At 35.5% G+C, this 17,643-nt stretch overlaps 1 protein-coding gene across 7 annotated transcripts in view; it reads left to right on the forward strand.

The window, feature by feature from the left end:
* Positions 1 to 17,643, forward strand: part of LOC106051324 (neuronal calcium sensor 1) — a 107,173-nt gene that overhangs the window by 44,578 nt on the left and 44,952 nt on the right. For all 7 annotated transcript variants that reach the window (XM_056042859.1, XM_056042860.1, XM_056042855.1 and 4 more), the window contains exon 4: positions 13,326 to 13,374. In XM_056042859.1, the coding sequence (XP_055898834.1) occupies positions 13,326 to 13,374 (49 nt within the window). The remainder of the gene's footprint in view (positions 1 to 13,325; positions 13,375 to 17,643) is intronic.

A 17,643-nucleotide genomic window follows, 5' to 3' on the forward strand; every position in this document is an offset into this window, starting at 1 on the left:
TACTCCCATGCTGTACCGCCACTTACCGTGAGATGGTCGCAACATCAGCCTGCGTTCGTCAGCGAAGAACTAAGTAGTGATTGGGACAAAGTAAGCAAACCTTTATTTCACCCTCTCCATATGCATGTAAATTTCGCTTGAACGTCTGTGGACCCCGCTGGAAGTCATGTGACTTTCTGTTTTTTTCAAACTCATCTCCTCAAATGGACGTTTCCAAATGAGCGCCAGGCTGAAGCCGGGAAAAGAATACACACTTAGTTTATGTGTCCAGTCTGGTTCTCTATTTAAACTATGGTTTTGGTCCTTTACTTCCAGTGGTCATTTATTTCAGTGCGTAATAACAAAGCTTATTTCAACTCATTCTGTCTGTCTGTCTGTCTGGTAAAACGTTTGTACACGTTATTTCTTCCACACCCAATCAATCCAAGTACACATTTTGCACAATAATTTCTTGTACCTTGTAAAACAATAAAAAAACAACAACAATTAGTTGTTTATAGAGCAGATGATGTAAAGGTCATCTGTTTCTGTGACCCACGATTAACGTGTCACGTGACAAGCACAACGACCAACCGCCTTTACTTTTTTCCAACTAATGTCAGGTACACATTAGACTCTGAGACACCTTAAAGATCTCGAAATTAATAATCCCAGTCTTCACCAGGATTCTAACCCGGGACATACGGTTTGGAAGCCAAGCGCATTACCACTCAGCCACCGCACCTCCTATTCAACTTTTGGTAATTAATTATTATTTTGTTTGGTATCGAACAAGGGAAATAAATTGTACTTGACAGGTGTGGTGATATAAGTTGAATTATTTCCCTTGAGGACGCTTGAGCCCTTGAGTTTGAACTCAAGTCTTAGAACTTTTTAATGCATTGAAAAAGCGATCACGGTAACATTCCCACAGATACCTCCATCTCCCCCCTCCCCTTTCCTTTTCCCAACTGGTCCAGACAAGTGATAGGATCACAGCGCACTGAGAAAGCTAAAAGCTAAAATTTATTATTATTTATTTATTATTATCTATTACAAATTTAATTACATCGCTGATCCAAATTAATTGCTACAATTAAACTTATTAAATATAAACTAAAAAAAAATCTTCTATATGTTGATTTTTTTTTTCTGTTGGTCATGTACTGCTATTTGTGATCTACTTTATTGGTTCTCAGTTTGAACCTTAAATGGGCCTCTAATTAAAATATTTAATGGCCACAGCATATTCTCTTCTCTTGTGTTTCTCTTGTTTCATCTTTCTTATTTCTTAATATTCTCAAAACATCCTCAAAGTTTTGTATTGAAATTTCTATTCACTTAATATTTTTAAAAAATCATTTGAAATGTTTGATCATACTTAGAACCGCTGGTGTGGTGTATGTGCCATCATTTACAATGTTTTCATTGTATGACTGACAAAGATATTCACTGAAGCCCTGAAGATCTACTCAAGGACGGAGCCTTGCTGTTTATTCATGCGCTTGGAAATGTCTATTACACAATCAAATGGAAATCTCTGTAAGATATTTTGTTGATGTTGTTTCTTGGCTCCAGACTTGTACTGAGTGACCCAAGCAAATTCTTGCCTTCAACTATCAGTGTGGTAGCTGGTTTCTTCCACTCTAATACTGACATCGGAGATAATGTCCCTCGTTTTTGTTTTGCTATTCATCATTTGCAATGCGTAGTCAGTGAAATGTCATAGACATTGAATGGGCTAGTCTAAGTAGATAGAGATATTTAACTCTTTCTCTCCTAACTGACGATACCAACGTTGATTCCACCAGAATGTGGTAGATAATTACGGAGAGAAAGAGTTAAAGGTAGACAGCTAGTTAAGATCACAAGACACTATGAATTAAAGAGTATCTCTGCTATTGATTGACTTTTATGTACACAAAAGCTCGTACATTACACGAAAAGATGTTCCAGGTGGAGTTATATTTTCAGCCATTGAAATCATTGGTAGCTTGGACTTCCCTGTCGAAATGTCTATTAAGTAAAATTGCAGCTTTAGAGCAACCCGAAAGAGGGATAGCCGATTTAGTTTTGTATGGCTTCTCGTCTGTCAAGCTTAGATGTCAAAAAGGAGAAAAGATCTAGCTGATTCGACATCATATTTTTGACCCTTCAAAGTTCTGGTGTCACGGATACTTTATATTCTGAAAGTGAACCTTTTTTTTTAAATTAACGCATCGTCCCTGTCAACTTCAATCGTCTGCAATTCCTCCAGGTCATCAAGGACAGTCCCTGTCCTTCTGCCGAATTATCTTCTCTTATAAATTATTATTGAAAGAGAAGAAAATGACGTCCTATGCATTTCACGTGTCAGCCTATTCATGTGAATTAAACTCTCCTAAGTCATTGGTTTTCCTGGCTGATTCAGGCAACCCATTCATTCTCCAGGGGCGCGGTGGCTGAGTGGTTAGGTGCTCAGCTTCCGAACCTGGGGTCCTGGGTTCGAATCTCGGTGAGGACTGAGATTTTGAATTTCGGGATTTTTAGGGCTCCCCTGAGTCCGACCAACTCTAATGGGTACTTGACTTAACTTGGGGAAAGTAAGGCGATCGGTCGTTGTGCTGGACACATAACACCCTGCTTGTTAACAGTTGGCCATAGAAACAGATGACCTTAACATCATCTGCCCCATAGATCGCAAGATCTGAAAGGGAAACTACTTTTTTTTACTATTTCATTCTCCACTGGCACCAGGGAGCATTTCTCTCGCGTGGCATGCTGTGGTGCATTAAAATTTTGGAAGTTCACAGAAATACTATGAAATCTATGAATCCTGTTTGGTGTATTCTGTATGTATAAAAGTCGATAATAGTGGATAACCTATTATTATTAGAAGTGTCTAGAAACACTAAGTCTTGACCACACATAACTAGAATACTATTACTACCAAATCACTAAGGTCTAGATATTAAAATGTCTGACAGTTTTTCTCTGTGGCCTTAAGGTGGTCATCACCAATTCTTGTGGATGCTTCTTTACAACCTGTTTTTTTTTTTACAAAGCGTATATAAACTCACTCGATCTGGTAAAAAAAAATTCCCAACCCATTCTCGGATCAAAATGAAATTGGACACAATTATTTATACATGAATCAATAAAATAAATGAACCAATTCATCAATTAATTACTGGTCATACATTATTTTCTTTTATACCAACAAGGTAACTAAATCCTTCAGTATTCACACATATTTAGACTTTTTCCCCTTAGATAATTGTACACGTTATTTCTTCCACACCTATTCTCGGATCAAGTTGAAACTTTAAACAATTATTTATTGTACCAAACGAAACATGGAACAATTTTAAAAAATTAACCAACTAATCATCTCATTATTATTAAATATCAGGTGACCGAGCCTCGCTCGGATGAATAATTTGTGAAGGAAGGATATATACCCGAAGTCATTTTGGGAATATTGTTGTAATTACGAAAATGAACGATCGGGTAAAGACTCAATCCGAAGAGTTGATTTTTCGTTCTGTCAGTTCTCAATGTAATTGTACATGGCGATTTGAATAGAAAGTCCCCCCAACAGTAGGCCTATAGAAAACCAAAGCTCACGTCTTAACGTTTTACATTGCTTCTTTCGCGTAAAACTATTGGGCTATTGTTGTAATTACAAAAATGAACGATCAGATAAAGACTACTAATCTGAAGAGTTGCTTTAGTGTTCTGTTAGTTCTAAATGTAATTGCACACGCGATTAAATATAAAGTCTCTTAAGTCCTCCTATAGTCTAGACCAACCACATCTCACATCCGTCTTATAGTTTTACAATCCATCTTTTGCGTACAACTATTGTAGGCCTACTATTATTGGCTTGGAAGAAAGTCTTTGCAGTGTTACTTCTTAGATGGTTACGTTCAGACATTTAATTATGGAATTAGTATACATTCATTATGGCTTTAGTACGAAACATCAAGTGACGCAAATCTCTACGTTATAGGGTAAAACAGGCACTTTGTGACAAAGTAAAATGGCAATTTATTTCTTAATAGACTTAAATCATTGCATTAGTTTTCTAAAGAAACGTTTCTGTGGGGCACCTCTGTTACGCCGAAAAAATATTCTTCGTCCCCCATACGAGATACATGCCCTGCCCAGCCTGACTGTCGGACTATAAGAAGTTCATAACGGCTTTTGTCATCCATCCATCCATCCCAGTGGTGCTACAGCCCGTGGAGGGATATGGCCTGCTTTTACAGATCTCTCCATTCAGATCTCTCCTAAGCCTTGCGTCAACACGCCCTAACTCCAAGCTTTTTACCGAGGTTTATAATTAAATCAAAAGAGGCTGCAGCGTACGCAAACTCGTTGACCGCTAGATGGATATCATGTTTAGTGTGAGCAAGTAAGGCGCAGAGAAGCTGTGTTATGACCATTTCCTTTGTTTTGGTACAGGACAGTAGACACCGAAGCATGAACACATGGTAATAATTCACCAGCAAAATAATAATAATAATAAGCCTTGTCTTCGAGTCCGAAAATTAATGAGGATTGCAGATGTGACCTACATATTTTGCCACATACAGGGCAAGCATAACCATTGTCCGCGGTGATCGATTAAGATTTTCTTTTAGCGTCTGCGTCTGTCCTCGGCAGCAGATTTTATTTTGGTCTCAAATGTGTATCCGCGTCCTTTGTATAGATGGAATTCTTTAAGTCCGACAGTTACGCTGGACAGAGCAGTATCCTGTATGGGAGACGAATCTCAGACGAACGTATGCCAAAGGCAGTCTTTTTTGGTGAGCTAAAAAGTGGTCGACGTAACACCGTAACGCTTAAAAGACCAGTTTAGGCGCCAACTTGACTTAGCTGACATAGAAGATAGCACAGAACGAGACAGCTGGAGGTCACCAGCAAAATAAACAACAATGTAAAAGGTATTTACACCACTCTACGCAATTAAAGAGTAAACAATTTATTAAGCACTTAAAACACAATAATTAATCATACATCGGCACATTTAATTTCATTACTTCTCTTTCATAGTTCAAATAATAAATCAATCTACAATAAGATGGTGTGCAAATGTTTAATTAGGTCTATTGATCCTTGAGAACTCGTTCTTGTATGCAAAGAAATATTTTAGAGTACTGCGATAAGCCTAGTGACGTAAGCAGCGTTTTTCCCGTTTACGTCATGAAAATTTTCATTCATATAACATTCTAGCCAAACTTAATTTTTCGATAATGAGGCATTTTCAAACCGATATAACGGTCGATCTCGAGTTTTCCCAATGTGGCCAATGAGTTGAGAATTTTTTTCTCCTTATTATGCACATACCGTGAAATTTTAAAGAAAATCGTTAGAGCCGTTTTCGAAATAAAATTTATATATATATATAAATATATATACATACATACAAGAATTGCTCGCTCAAGAGTATAGGATATATATATATATATATATATAAATATATATACATACATACAAGAATTGCTCGCTTAAGAGTATAGGATTACTTATTTAGTTTCTCAATATCAGGTGACCGAGCCTCGCTCGGATGAATAATTTGTGAAGGAAGGATATATACCCTAAGTCATTTTGGGAATATTGTTGTAATTACGAAAATGAACGATGGGGTAAAGACTCAATCCGAAGAGTAGCTTTTTCGTTCTGTCAGTTCTCAATGTAATAGTACATGGCGATTTGAATAGAAAGTCCCCCCAACAGTAGGCCTATAGAAAACCACATCTCACGTCTTAACGTTTTACATTGCTTCTTTCGCGTAAAACTATTGGGCTATTGTTGTAATTACGAAAATGAACGATCAAATAAAGACTACTAATCTGAAGAGTCGCTTTAGTGTTCTGTTAGTTCTAAATGTAATTGCACATGGCGATTAAATATAAAGTCTCTTAAGTCCTCCTATAGTCTAGACCAACCACATCTCACATCCGTCTTATAGTTTTACAATCCATCTTTTGCGTAAAACTATTGCAGGCCTACTATTACTGGCTTAGAAGAAAGTCTTTGCAGTGTTACTTCTCAGATGGTTACGTTCAGACATTTAATTATGGAATTAGTATACATTCATAATGGCTTTAGTACGAAACATCAAGTGACGCAAATCTCTACGTTATAGGGTAAAATAGGCACTTTGTGACAAAGTAAAATGGCAAATTTTTTCTTAATAGACTTAAATCATTGCATTAGTTTTCTAAAGAAACGTTTCCGTGGGGCACCTCTGTTACGCTGAAAAATATGTTCGTCCTCCATACGGGATACGTGCCCTGCCCAGCCTGACTGTGGGACTATAAGAAGTTCGCAAGTAAGGCGCAGAGAAGCTGTGTTATGACCATTTCCTTTGTTTTGGTACAGGACAGTAGACACCGAAGCATGAACATATGGTAATAATTCACCAGCAAAATAATAATAATAATAAGGCTTGTCTTCGAGTCCGAAAATTAATGAGGATTGCAGCTGTGACCTACATATTTTGCCACATACAGGGCAAGCATAACCATTGTCCGCGGTGATCGATTAAGATTTTCTTTTAGCGTCTGCGTCTGTCCTAGGCAGCAGATTTTATTTTGGTCTCAAATGTGTATCCGCGTCCTTTGTATAGATGGTATTCTTTAAGTCCGACAGTTACGCTGGACAGAGCAGTATCCTGTATGGGAGACGAATCTCAGACGAACGTATGCCAAAGGCAGTCTTTTTTGGTGAGCTAAAAAGTGGTCGACGTAACACCGTAACGCTTAAAAGACCAGTTTAGGCGCCAACTTGCCTTAGCTGACATAGAAGATAGCACAGAACGAGACAGCTGGAGGTCACCAGCAAAATAAACAACAATGTAAAAGGTATCTACACCACTCTACGCAATTAAAGAGTAAACAATTTATTAAGCACTTAAAACACAATAACTAATCATAAATTGGCACATTTAATTTCATTACTTTTCTTTCATAGTTCTATAATAAATTAATATACAGTAAGATGGTGCGCAAATGTTCAATTAGGTCTAATGGTTTTTTAAAACTTGCAAAGAAATATTTTAGTGTACTGCGATAAGCCTAGTGACGTAAGCAGCGTTTTTCCCGTTTACGTCATGGAAAATTTTCATTCATAAAACATTCTAGCCAAAATTAATTTTTCGATAATGAGGCATTTTCAAACCGATATAACGGTCGACCTCGAGTTTTCCCGATGTGGCCAATGAGTTGAGAATTTTTTTCTCACTATTATGCACATACCGTGAACTTTTAAAGAAAATCGTTAGAGCCGTTTTCGAAATAAAATTTATATATATATATAAATATAAATATATATACATACATATATACATACATACAAGAATTGCTCGCTTAAGAGTATAGGATTGTGGAGTTTTTTCTCTTAGAAAAGCTTTGCTTGTTTCTAAGCTACACTTAAACTTTTGACATTATACTTTTGATTATGGCACTTCCATCCCCTCCCTCCCCCCTCAAGCGGGAGGCAACGTGATTAATGAGATTAGCAAGAGAAACAGAGTTTAGTCCCGTTGTTACATGCCCATTGTTAGTTCGCCCAACTGTGTCAATTAGGTGCCACTGAAAGGCGATACAGGCAGCGCTCACTAAATGACGGCTAATTGGTGGCTACATGTGCTGACACTGGGTAGCCAGTGACCTTCACATGCCTGTATTAGCCATTGAGCGTGTTGATAAACAGAACTGGGAAGTACAACTTTTTTCAAGTCATATACCTCAGAAACCACAAATATCACAGAAACCTCAAAGACCACAAATATCACAGAAACCTCAAAGACCACAAATATCACAGAGACCTCAAAGACCACAAATATCACACAAACCTCAAAGACCACAAATATCACACAAACCTCAAAGACCACAAATATCAGAGACTTAAAAGACCACAAATATCACAGAAACCTCAAAGACCACAAATATAACAGAGACCTAAAAGACCACAAATATCACAGAAACCTCAAAGACCACAAATATAACAGAGACCTAAAAGACCACAAATATCACAGAAACCTCAAAGACCACAAATATCACAGAAACTTTAAAGACCACAAATATCATAGAAACCTCAAAGACCACAAGATCGCATATACCTCTCCGAATAATGAAAAAAAAAACGTTGGCAATGTCATTAAAACTAAATAAAACCTCCTTCGAAAAGTTCTCAATGTTTTGTCATCTTTGGTTAGTCTCTACTGTCAAAAGTAGTTTTCTCATGTATGATTCTTGGTGATGACTTAACTTAAGGTCTTGTTCTGCTTGGAGTTTAAATGCACTCCAGAAATATTTTTGTTTCGAATCTTGCTTAATCTATTTTATTTTTGAAATGCAGCCTACAGTTGTACATTATTTTAACGCTTTCTTTTCTCTGACAAGGTTATCTCCCCCTGTAATTTATTGATGATTAAATTACTGCTTGGATACAAGGTTGAACTATCGTGACGAAATCGTATCTTCCCTCTGTAAAAAGAATTATGGGATGCAAGACTTGAAGTATCTTCTAAATTGCAAAATGAGATCTCAATATCTACGTTTTGTGTAGACAGCATTTTTTTTTCTTTCGCTAAATGGATCTAGATTTGTAAATTTTAAATGTATAGTTGCATTTTATTACAAACAGAAAAGTCTTTATTAGTGATATTGTATATATAACATACGCTGTATATATAGGGAATATGTGATTTGATAAAAGCAATTAAAATTATTTAAGGCATTCTTGGTGAATATTTATATATTTAGATTAATCCAGGGGAGGAGAAAATTATATAAATTTCTTGTAATCGGTTAAATGTGTCCACAAACAATTTTATGATTTATTGTTTAGATTAGTCACACTATACTTATAATAAAAAAAATTGTATATGTGTATTCATACAACCAAAATCTCATATTACCTCCCGTAAGTATTATTTGTGATCTGAGCATTAACATCTTGTAGAATAATATTTTTAGCGCGCACAAGATTTTGTTCATTTTACATACAAGTCAATCACGAACATTAGCAGCAACTTAGAGGAATGTTTAGCATAGTTTGGTATGGATTATTGGGGGGAGGGGCTATGTGGGAGAATGCACTCAGCAAACTCAGTTCAGCTTAACTCGAGCCTCGAACTCGAGCCTCCTTAATAGGTAGCAAAGTTTAGTTTAACTTGGATTGTTCCCCTAGACTTATGACTAGCTCACTGTCCATCTACACATATATTCACTCTAACAAGTGAGTTTAAATAGTATTGTACAGCAGGATTGTTATCAATAGTCAAACTTTGTATGTTATTTTTATTACAAAGCTTATCAAAATGATGTCTGGATTCTTTTAAAAGCTTTTTTCTTCTCTCTCACTTTCAGTTCTCGGAACAAGTTGAAATTTTGCTTAATTATTCATTGTCTATATGAACATATGAATCAATAAACCATCAATTAGTGGTAATTAATGAAAATAATATTTAGAGAAAAAGGAAGACAGTTGAACGGTAATTTATTTCCACTTTATAAATGTGAGCTTGCGCTCCCAGAGCTATTTTTTTATATGTATTTGTGTTGTATAGGTTATATCTATTTTTATCTATTTTATTTTTATAGGTTAGTGTCATATTTTATAATTGTACTCCCGTATATCTTTATATAGGTTAGTGCGGGATAGTATAAAAAGTACTACATGCTGTTTTAAAACAGGTCAGTGTACAGTTGACCAGTGTTCAGTATAGTATGTCTGTGTGACAGTCGAAGATCTTTGTGGTCTGTCGTGTAATTATTTTATATTTCTGTACCTGGGACGGCCTGCTATTATTACTGCTGCTATTGAGTATTACTCTGCTGTTTTAACTGCTGAATACAATTCTGCTGCAATTACACTGCTGTTTTAAGCTGCTGCTGCTGTAGATTTATTTTGTTTCTGTAGTGACTAGTGTAGTGTTGCCTTAGGCTTAGAGTTCTATTAGTGGCTTAGTTATAGTCTGTTTCTGTTCTTAGTGAATACTAATAGTAAGGTACTAGGCTAAGATGTTCTTGTTTTAGTGTTAGTGTTATTGGTTGGTTGTAGTAATAGAATATTGTAGATCTAGACTAGTTTATTGTAGTGTGTTTGTGTAGATCTAGGTCTAGTGTAGAAGTTTTAGTGATTTAGTTAGGTAGTTGATTTGAAAAGTTTGATCAGTTTGTGTTAGTTGGTTTAGTTTGGTTAATTGTTAGTGTTTGTAATAGCAAAGTATAGTTCAATTAGGGTCGGATTAGTACTAGTAGTGGTTAGTGTATATATTATATTTTATTATTGATTCGTTTATTTTTATGTAAATAAAGTTCCGTTTTGTTTATTTATCCTAAACTAAAGTTTCGTTATCTTGCTTTCAGGTTAGTATAGTTAGTTGTCTGGTTACTTAGGCGACTCTAGCCCCTTGTTCGTAGACTGAGGTGTCACAGATTGAGCCCATCCAGTAGCGCTAACATCTGCCTACTGTTAAATAATTTAATGTTGAGCAGAGAATAGGTCCTCCCTCTCGAGCCTCCTGACCTGCTCACATATAGGCTTTTGTTGTTTTCGTTTGAAGTAATTATTTGGCTTGTTTCAACGATACAGTTTCATACCTTACAACAGCTATCGTGTCTCAAGTAGAAATGTCAAATAATTACTATGATAAAATAAGTTCCCAACGTAGAGCATCTCTAAATGTCGTTACGGCTACGTACTATAAAGCTCATGTGATAAGAGCGTCGTCTTTTCAAGACTGGTGCTTTGTTTTCCGTCAATAATGCGTTAGTAATACAGGGACCATGACACATGTACATAATTTAATATAGTGCAGTAGTACTGGGACCATGACACATGTACATAGAAATATAGTTTAGTAGTGCTGGCACCATGACACATGTACATAGAAATATAGTTTAGTAGTGCTGGCACCATGACACATGTACATAGAAATATTTTGCAGTAGTGCTGGCACCATGACACATGTACATAGAACTATAGTTTAGTAGTGCTGGCACCATGACACATGTACATAGAACTATAATTTAGTAGTGCTGGCACCATGACACAAGTACATAGAAATATAGTGCAGTAGTGCTGGGACCATGACACATGTACATAGAAATATTTTGCAGTAGTGCTGGGACCATGACACATGTACATAGAAATATTTTGCAGTAGTGCTGGGACCATGACACATGTACATGAACTATAGTGCAGTAGTGCTGTGACCATGACACATGTACATAGAACTATAGTTTAGTAGTGCTGGCACCATGACACATGTACATAGAACTATAGTTTAGTAGTGCTGGCACCATGACACATGTACATAGAAATATAGTTTAGTAGTGCTGGCACCATGACACATGTACATAGAACTATAGTTTAGTAGTGCTGGCACCATGACACATGTACATAGAACTATAGTTTAGTAGTGCTGGCACCATGACACATGTACATAGAAATATAGTTTAGTAGTGCTGGGACCATGACACATGTACATAGAAATATAGTTTAGTAATGCTGGCACCATGACACATGTACATAGAAATATAGTTTAGTAGTGCTGGGACCATGACACATGTACATAGAACTATAGTGCAGTAGTGCTGTGACCATAACACATGTACATAGAAATATAGTGCAGTAGTGCTGTGACCATGACACATGTACATAGAAATATTTTGCAGTAATGGTGGGATCAGGACACATTTACATAGAAATATTTTGCAGTAGTGCTGGGACCATGACACATGTACATGAACTATAGTGCAGTAATGCTGTGACCATGACACATGCACATAGAAATATAATTTAGTAATGCTGGGATCAGGACACATGTACATAGAAATATTTTGCAGTAGTGCTGGGACCATGACACATGTACATAGAAATATTTTGCAGTAGTGCTGGGACCATGACAAATGTACATAGAAATATTTTGCAGTAGTGCTGGGACCATGACACATGTACATGAACTATAGTGCAGTAGTGCTGTGACCATGACACATGTACATAGAACTATAGTTTAGTAGTGCTGGCACCATGACACATGTACATAGAAATATAGTGCAGTAGTGCTGTGACCATGACACATGTACATAGAACTATAGTTTAGTAGTGCTGGCACCATGACACATGTACATAGAAATATAGTGCAGTAGTGCTGGGACCATGACACATGTACATAGAACTATAGTTTAGTAGTGCTGGCACCATGACACATGTACATAGAAATATAGTTTAGTAGTGCTGGGACCATGACACATGTACATAGAAATATAGTTTAGTAATGCTGGCACCATGACACATGTACATAGAAATATAGTTTAGTAGTGCTGTGACCATGACACATGTACATAGAAATATAGTGCAGTAGTGCTGTGACCATGACACATGTACATAGAAATATTTTGCAGTAATGCTGGGATCAGGACACATTTACATAGAAATATTTTGCAGTAGTGCTGGGACCATGACACATGTACATGAACTATAGTGCAGTAATGCTGTGACCATGACACATGCACATAGAAATATAATTTAGTAATGCTGGGATCAGGACACATGTACATAGAAATATTTTGCAGTAGTGCTGGGACCATGACACATGTACATAGAAATATAGTTTAATCAAATAAACTGTTTCTGGGGTTTTGATTCTTTCAAAATTTTCTTTTCTTTTTTCTACTTTACTACTTTGCTCCAGAAAGCGTCATTTATTTATTCTACTTTCTACTTTTCTTAAGCCAAATTATTTACAGTAATTCCCAATAAATTAGTTTGTCAATTAAAGAGACAGATATGTGAACGCAGACTGTAGACTTGCTGGCATAATAATAGGTCGTAATCATCGCTCGTGTAAACTCTCCTATGTTGGAGATTAAACTTTAACCCTCCTCTGCCCAACAGATCTTTCGTCTTCCTGAAGATAAGGGCAGACAATTTAGTTTATGACCTGATGCAACGAAATCGTGACCTTACAGTGCACCATTCGACCTGGCGTCATTTTTTTGTATCTTAATTTTTTTTTATTTTTTTTTTACAACGCAGAGCCTAGCCTTGTGTTGAAGTGCATTTTGTTGTAAAGTAGCTTAGAATTTATGTGAAACAATAATTTTGTAGTTTGGGGGGGAGGGCTCCATACTTTTTTTTATTATTTTTCTCAGACCGTTATTAGGTCGCCTAAAAAACATAGTTCAATCAAAGACAATAGATACAGTTGTCCCTTATTATTAAACACTGGACTCTTTTTTGATGGTACAGAGCGTAATTTCTATTGTTGAATTATTTATTTGTCTCACAGCACAAAACTCCTCTTCTATTCTTCTATTATTAGAATATTTTTTGTCTACTTTCAGGCATAAAGGATTTAGAAAAGATTGTCCTGATGGAAAATTAACGTTAGAGGTAAGTCTATAGACTTTCTCTGCTGTTTCTGTGCAGTTTCATTACGTTAATGTTGGACGTGAGCATTGGATTATTTACCATCAAAAATATTCCAGTCAAAATAAAAAACAAAACAAAATGATGAATTTTGTATTTTATGATTGACACGTTTCTAAACCAGGCAATCTATGTGAAGACATTTTTATAAACAACACAATCTTATTACAATCAAAACAATCTTAATACAATCAACGCAATTTTATGAGAAAACAAACTAATGATGAAACAGCACAATCTTACGACACACATATAAACATCAATCATCAATGACAAAACAAAACAAGGTTGCAAAGACAGTTTGTGTGGAGACACAAACTCAAAATCGGCCCCCGAAGTGGTCCACCCTGGCAGGTAAAAAGGCAGGTTTCAATATTTTCTGAAAGAACATCAGAATGAAATTCTATCAAAAACAAATGACAGAGAAGAATGGAGAAAGAAGGTTGACGGATCTAGTGCGGTGCCCCAGTGGTCCACAGACCAAAGGATAGGTGAAAGTGAAGTTAGATGTAAACCTGACCTAACTAATGTCTTATAATGAATATATAATTGCTCTAATTGTTTTGTAAAGAGACAATCTCTTATTCCTCAAGAAAAAAAAAAACATTTCCGTAAAAAAAAAATTCCTTTAGTTCAGTATTCTATTGTAATTAAGCAAAGCTGCAGTTCACGCGATAATATTAAAAAAAAACTACTTATTAATTGTTGTTTTAAATTATGTCCAATAATATGCATACTAAATAGATTTTTTCTCTTTAAAAAAAAATTAAAGATTTTTGTGAGTAAATTTAGTAATTAGTATAACATAACTTTCTTAACTTAACAATACAAATGTAAAACAAAAATATTTTTTGACAAAAAATCTAAAACCGTTTACATAAATGTGTTAAAAATGAGGTAGTTCGTGGTCTACTCTTATAAAGAGCCTCCCGTGTTTGTTACTATTAATAATGAATAGTTGTAAAAGTGGTGTATTTTTATGAAAAAACTTCTTGCATAAGTGATTTAAAAAATTAGATTTTTCGCTTTCAGAAAAGAAAAAAGTAGCCGTTTCATCAGAACTTTCAATGGTCTAATATAATATAATGTCGGATTTTCACTATTTTTTCTAGTTTACGAGATCTAAACGGGACGGACAGACGGACGGACAGACATTCCACACAAAACTAATAGCGTCTTTCCCCTAACCCTTTCGGTGGCCGCTAAAATCACAATTAGCATTTAGCGTCGTTTTGAGATCAATAAGCAAATGATATCAAATACACTGTATAGAATCGAGTTAGTGTTGTTGAGGGTGTTTGGTTGTTAGATCAAGTTGAGTGTAGATGATGTTGATTACTTTGAGATGTTACCAGCGAGCTCGTTCAATTCATAACAACCTCCAACAGATAAATCTAGTAAATAATGAAGAAGTCCAGTTCTTTACTTAAACAAATAGTTTATTATGAAATAAGAGCGCAGTCTACATCGTGTCTATACTACAATCCAGTCTCCCTCGTCGTCGCTCGCCAGTTCATCGTTTTTCATCTAATTCCGTTCTAAGTTTTAAATGTACTGTCGCGAAATACCCAATTAAACCTAACTTCTACGCGTCTTACTATTGTGTCATTACAGTGTACACATGAGTTACACATTGGTAATGTCAGATGATATGTATATGTAAATTGTATTTGACAATATGTTCCTTTTTTTTCCCCGCTAAAAATAACTAGCTCACTACTTGCCGAGATATTGTTTTTTTTTAATTCCCATGAGTGACAGTGTAGTTTATATAATGTTTAGTTCTGTCTGACCAAAGATACAATCTATAGAATGTATCTTATTACTGTTATGCCTTTTTTTTATAGTATGTGTTCATGCATTCAGTATTAAAGTTTAACTAGCTGGTGTCTAAATTGATGTAGATGTATGTTGAACTTGGGATAAATGACTAAGATAACTTTGTATATTTAAATCAACGACTTATAAACAGAGCCTCGCACACGACTCTCACTACAACAGTTCAAACAACAAAAGTACTGAACTAATAACTTTAATCAAGATGAATTACTGATAATAATGTCTTCTGTAACTCTTTTGTCGACTAATGTCTAACAATACAATTTAAAAAAAAAAAATTAAACTGTTAGACGCTCTGGTAGTAACTGTTTTATTTCGTCCAAGTTTTTAACAATGTAAGAATATTTTTTTATTACCTTCGAAAACATCAAGACATTTCTTTTTTTTTTGTTAGAGATACCCAGGTGGAATCAAATTAACCACATAATCTGCAGATGTGTAATCAAACTAACCACTTAATCTGTTGCAAAGAAAGCTGTTTAGAGATAGCATTTCTATTCTGAGCCTTTTTAAGGCTATTGTGGGCTCTTACAAATAGAAACAAGAAAAACATACAAAATACTTTTAAAAAAGAAATGTCTACGAAGTGTAGTTGTATCAATTCGTTTGGATCAGTCATGTAATCAGTCATGTCATCAGTCATGTCATCAGTCATGTCATCAGTCATGTCATCAGTCATGTCATCAGTCATGTCATTAACTTAACAATAGATTAAATTTGCAGTAGGTCTAGACCCAACGACAATAAATCTGTGCGATTAGAAACATTTTCGTCTTATGTATCAAACAAAATAATTCATACCAGTAATTGACTATTTGGGTAATTCTTTTATTAATGTTTTTTTTTTAGTTAACATAAATGAAATATTTGAACTTGATCCGAGCATGGTTGTTAGAGAAATAACGTGTTCAAAATGTGTACTAGACAGACTCACAGAGTGAGGTGATTTAAGCTTTGTTTAAAGCCTTTTTGGATACCGGCTCAGACGCCATGTTTATCATACTAGCACAGTGAATACCTGGCAGAACTATGACAGCAGGAGAAAGTCAACTCTACCCTTAAGGAAGTTATTACGGAAGACAACAACAGAAGGCTAATTTAAAAAAAAACACAAAAAAAAAACACAAAAAACACAGCTACCCAAGGAGAAAACGGCTTCGTTGTAGTCTTCTATGACATATTCAGTGGAGTAGCTAGGGTGGGGGAGGAGGGGGAGAATTTGAAAAATCCTCCTGGCCCCCACTTGAGAGGGTCCCCCAAACGAGTGTTTTTTTAAATTAAATATTACATATTACGCAAAATACAGGGTTCCCCAATGAGGTCAAGCTCCCGGGCCCCCAAATGATGGCAAATTCCTAGCTACGCCCCTGGACATTATATAGGTCACAGTTGTGAAATCTTCTGTACTCAAAGACATTGACATTATTATCATCCTCGTCATCCGCAAGCGAGACTTATTTAGTGTCCCGCTTTGGTTTTTTTTTGTTTTTTTATCATTGGACAATATCAGTACCTTGTAGGTTCCAATTGCTTGGAGCTTTCTGTGTAAACAGGATTAACAAAAGATTGTCTGCCCTCGAAAGTTAATCTTCTGAAATGGTAACAACATCTGGACCATTCCCGCCCAGACAAACTCTACTCAAAAAGGAAAGGGGAGGGGGAAAGTGAGTGAATATCGGAAGGGGAGTTAATTGTAGCTCCAGGGTACGTATTTGTAACAGTTATCCCCTTATAGCCTCCTCAATATAGCCGTGGTATTATTTGAAGTTCACGAAATACTTAAATCTAAGTGAAAACTGAATTTTTTAGTTTAAATTTTCATTTGCAGAACATTCATTCCCATTGGACGTACAAATCATTGTCAGTTCATTTTTTTTTATTTTCATACCCTAAATACTACGCTTCACATGAATTATTGTAAAAATATGCATATAGACAGAAGTTAGAATGCAACGTTTTTGGCAGCTTTAAATAATATGAAGACTAACAGATGTCTTGATCCGACAATAGTAAGCTGTAAAACAAGGGAGATTTATATATTCTGGGTGACAAAAGTCATGTTCCTTAAAACTAAATAACAAGTTGCTCTATATTCTCATTATCTGGGTGATACAAATTGTGTTTAGATGAATGTATTGGAGATTCTCACGATAAACTTTCGATTCTTTACAATGTCAAGGACACTATCTTAAAAGATCACTTTTACCAATTCAATAATAATAATAAAATAAGCAAAATATTTAAAAAAATCCTTTTAAAAAAAAAAAACAAAGCTTATCTAAATGGGAAGAACTCCGTCCTTAAAACTACATTTGCCAATAATGTACAAGTTATTTCCCTTATTCGATGTCAAACAAAATAATTAATTACCAATAAGTAATTGGCTAATTGAGT

Source organism: Biomphalaria glabrata, chromosome 9 (assembly GCF_947242115.1).
Source record: "Biomphalaria glabrata chromosome 9, xgBioGlab47.1, whole genome shotgun sequence".
Lineage (NCBI taxonomy): Eukaryota > Metazoa > Mollusca > Gastropoda > Planorbidae > Biomphalaria > Biomphalaria glabrata.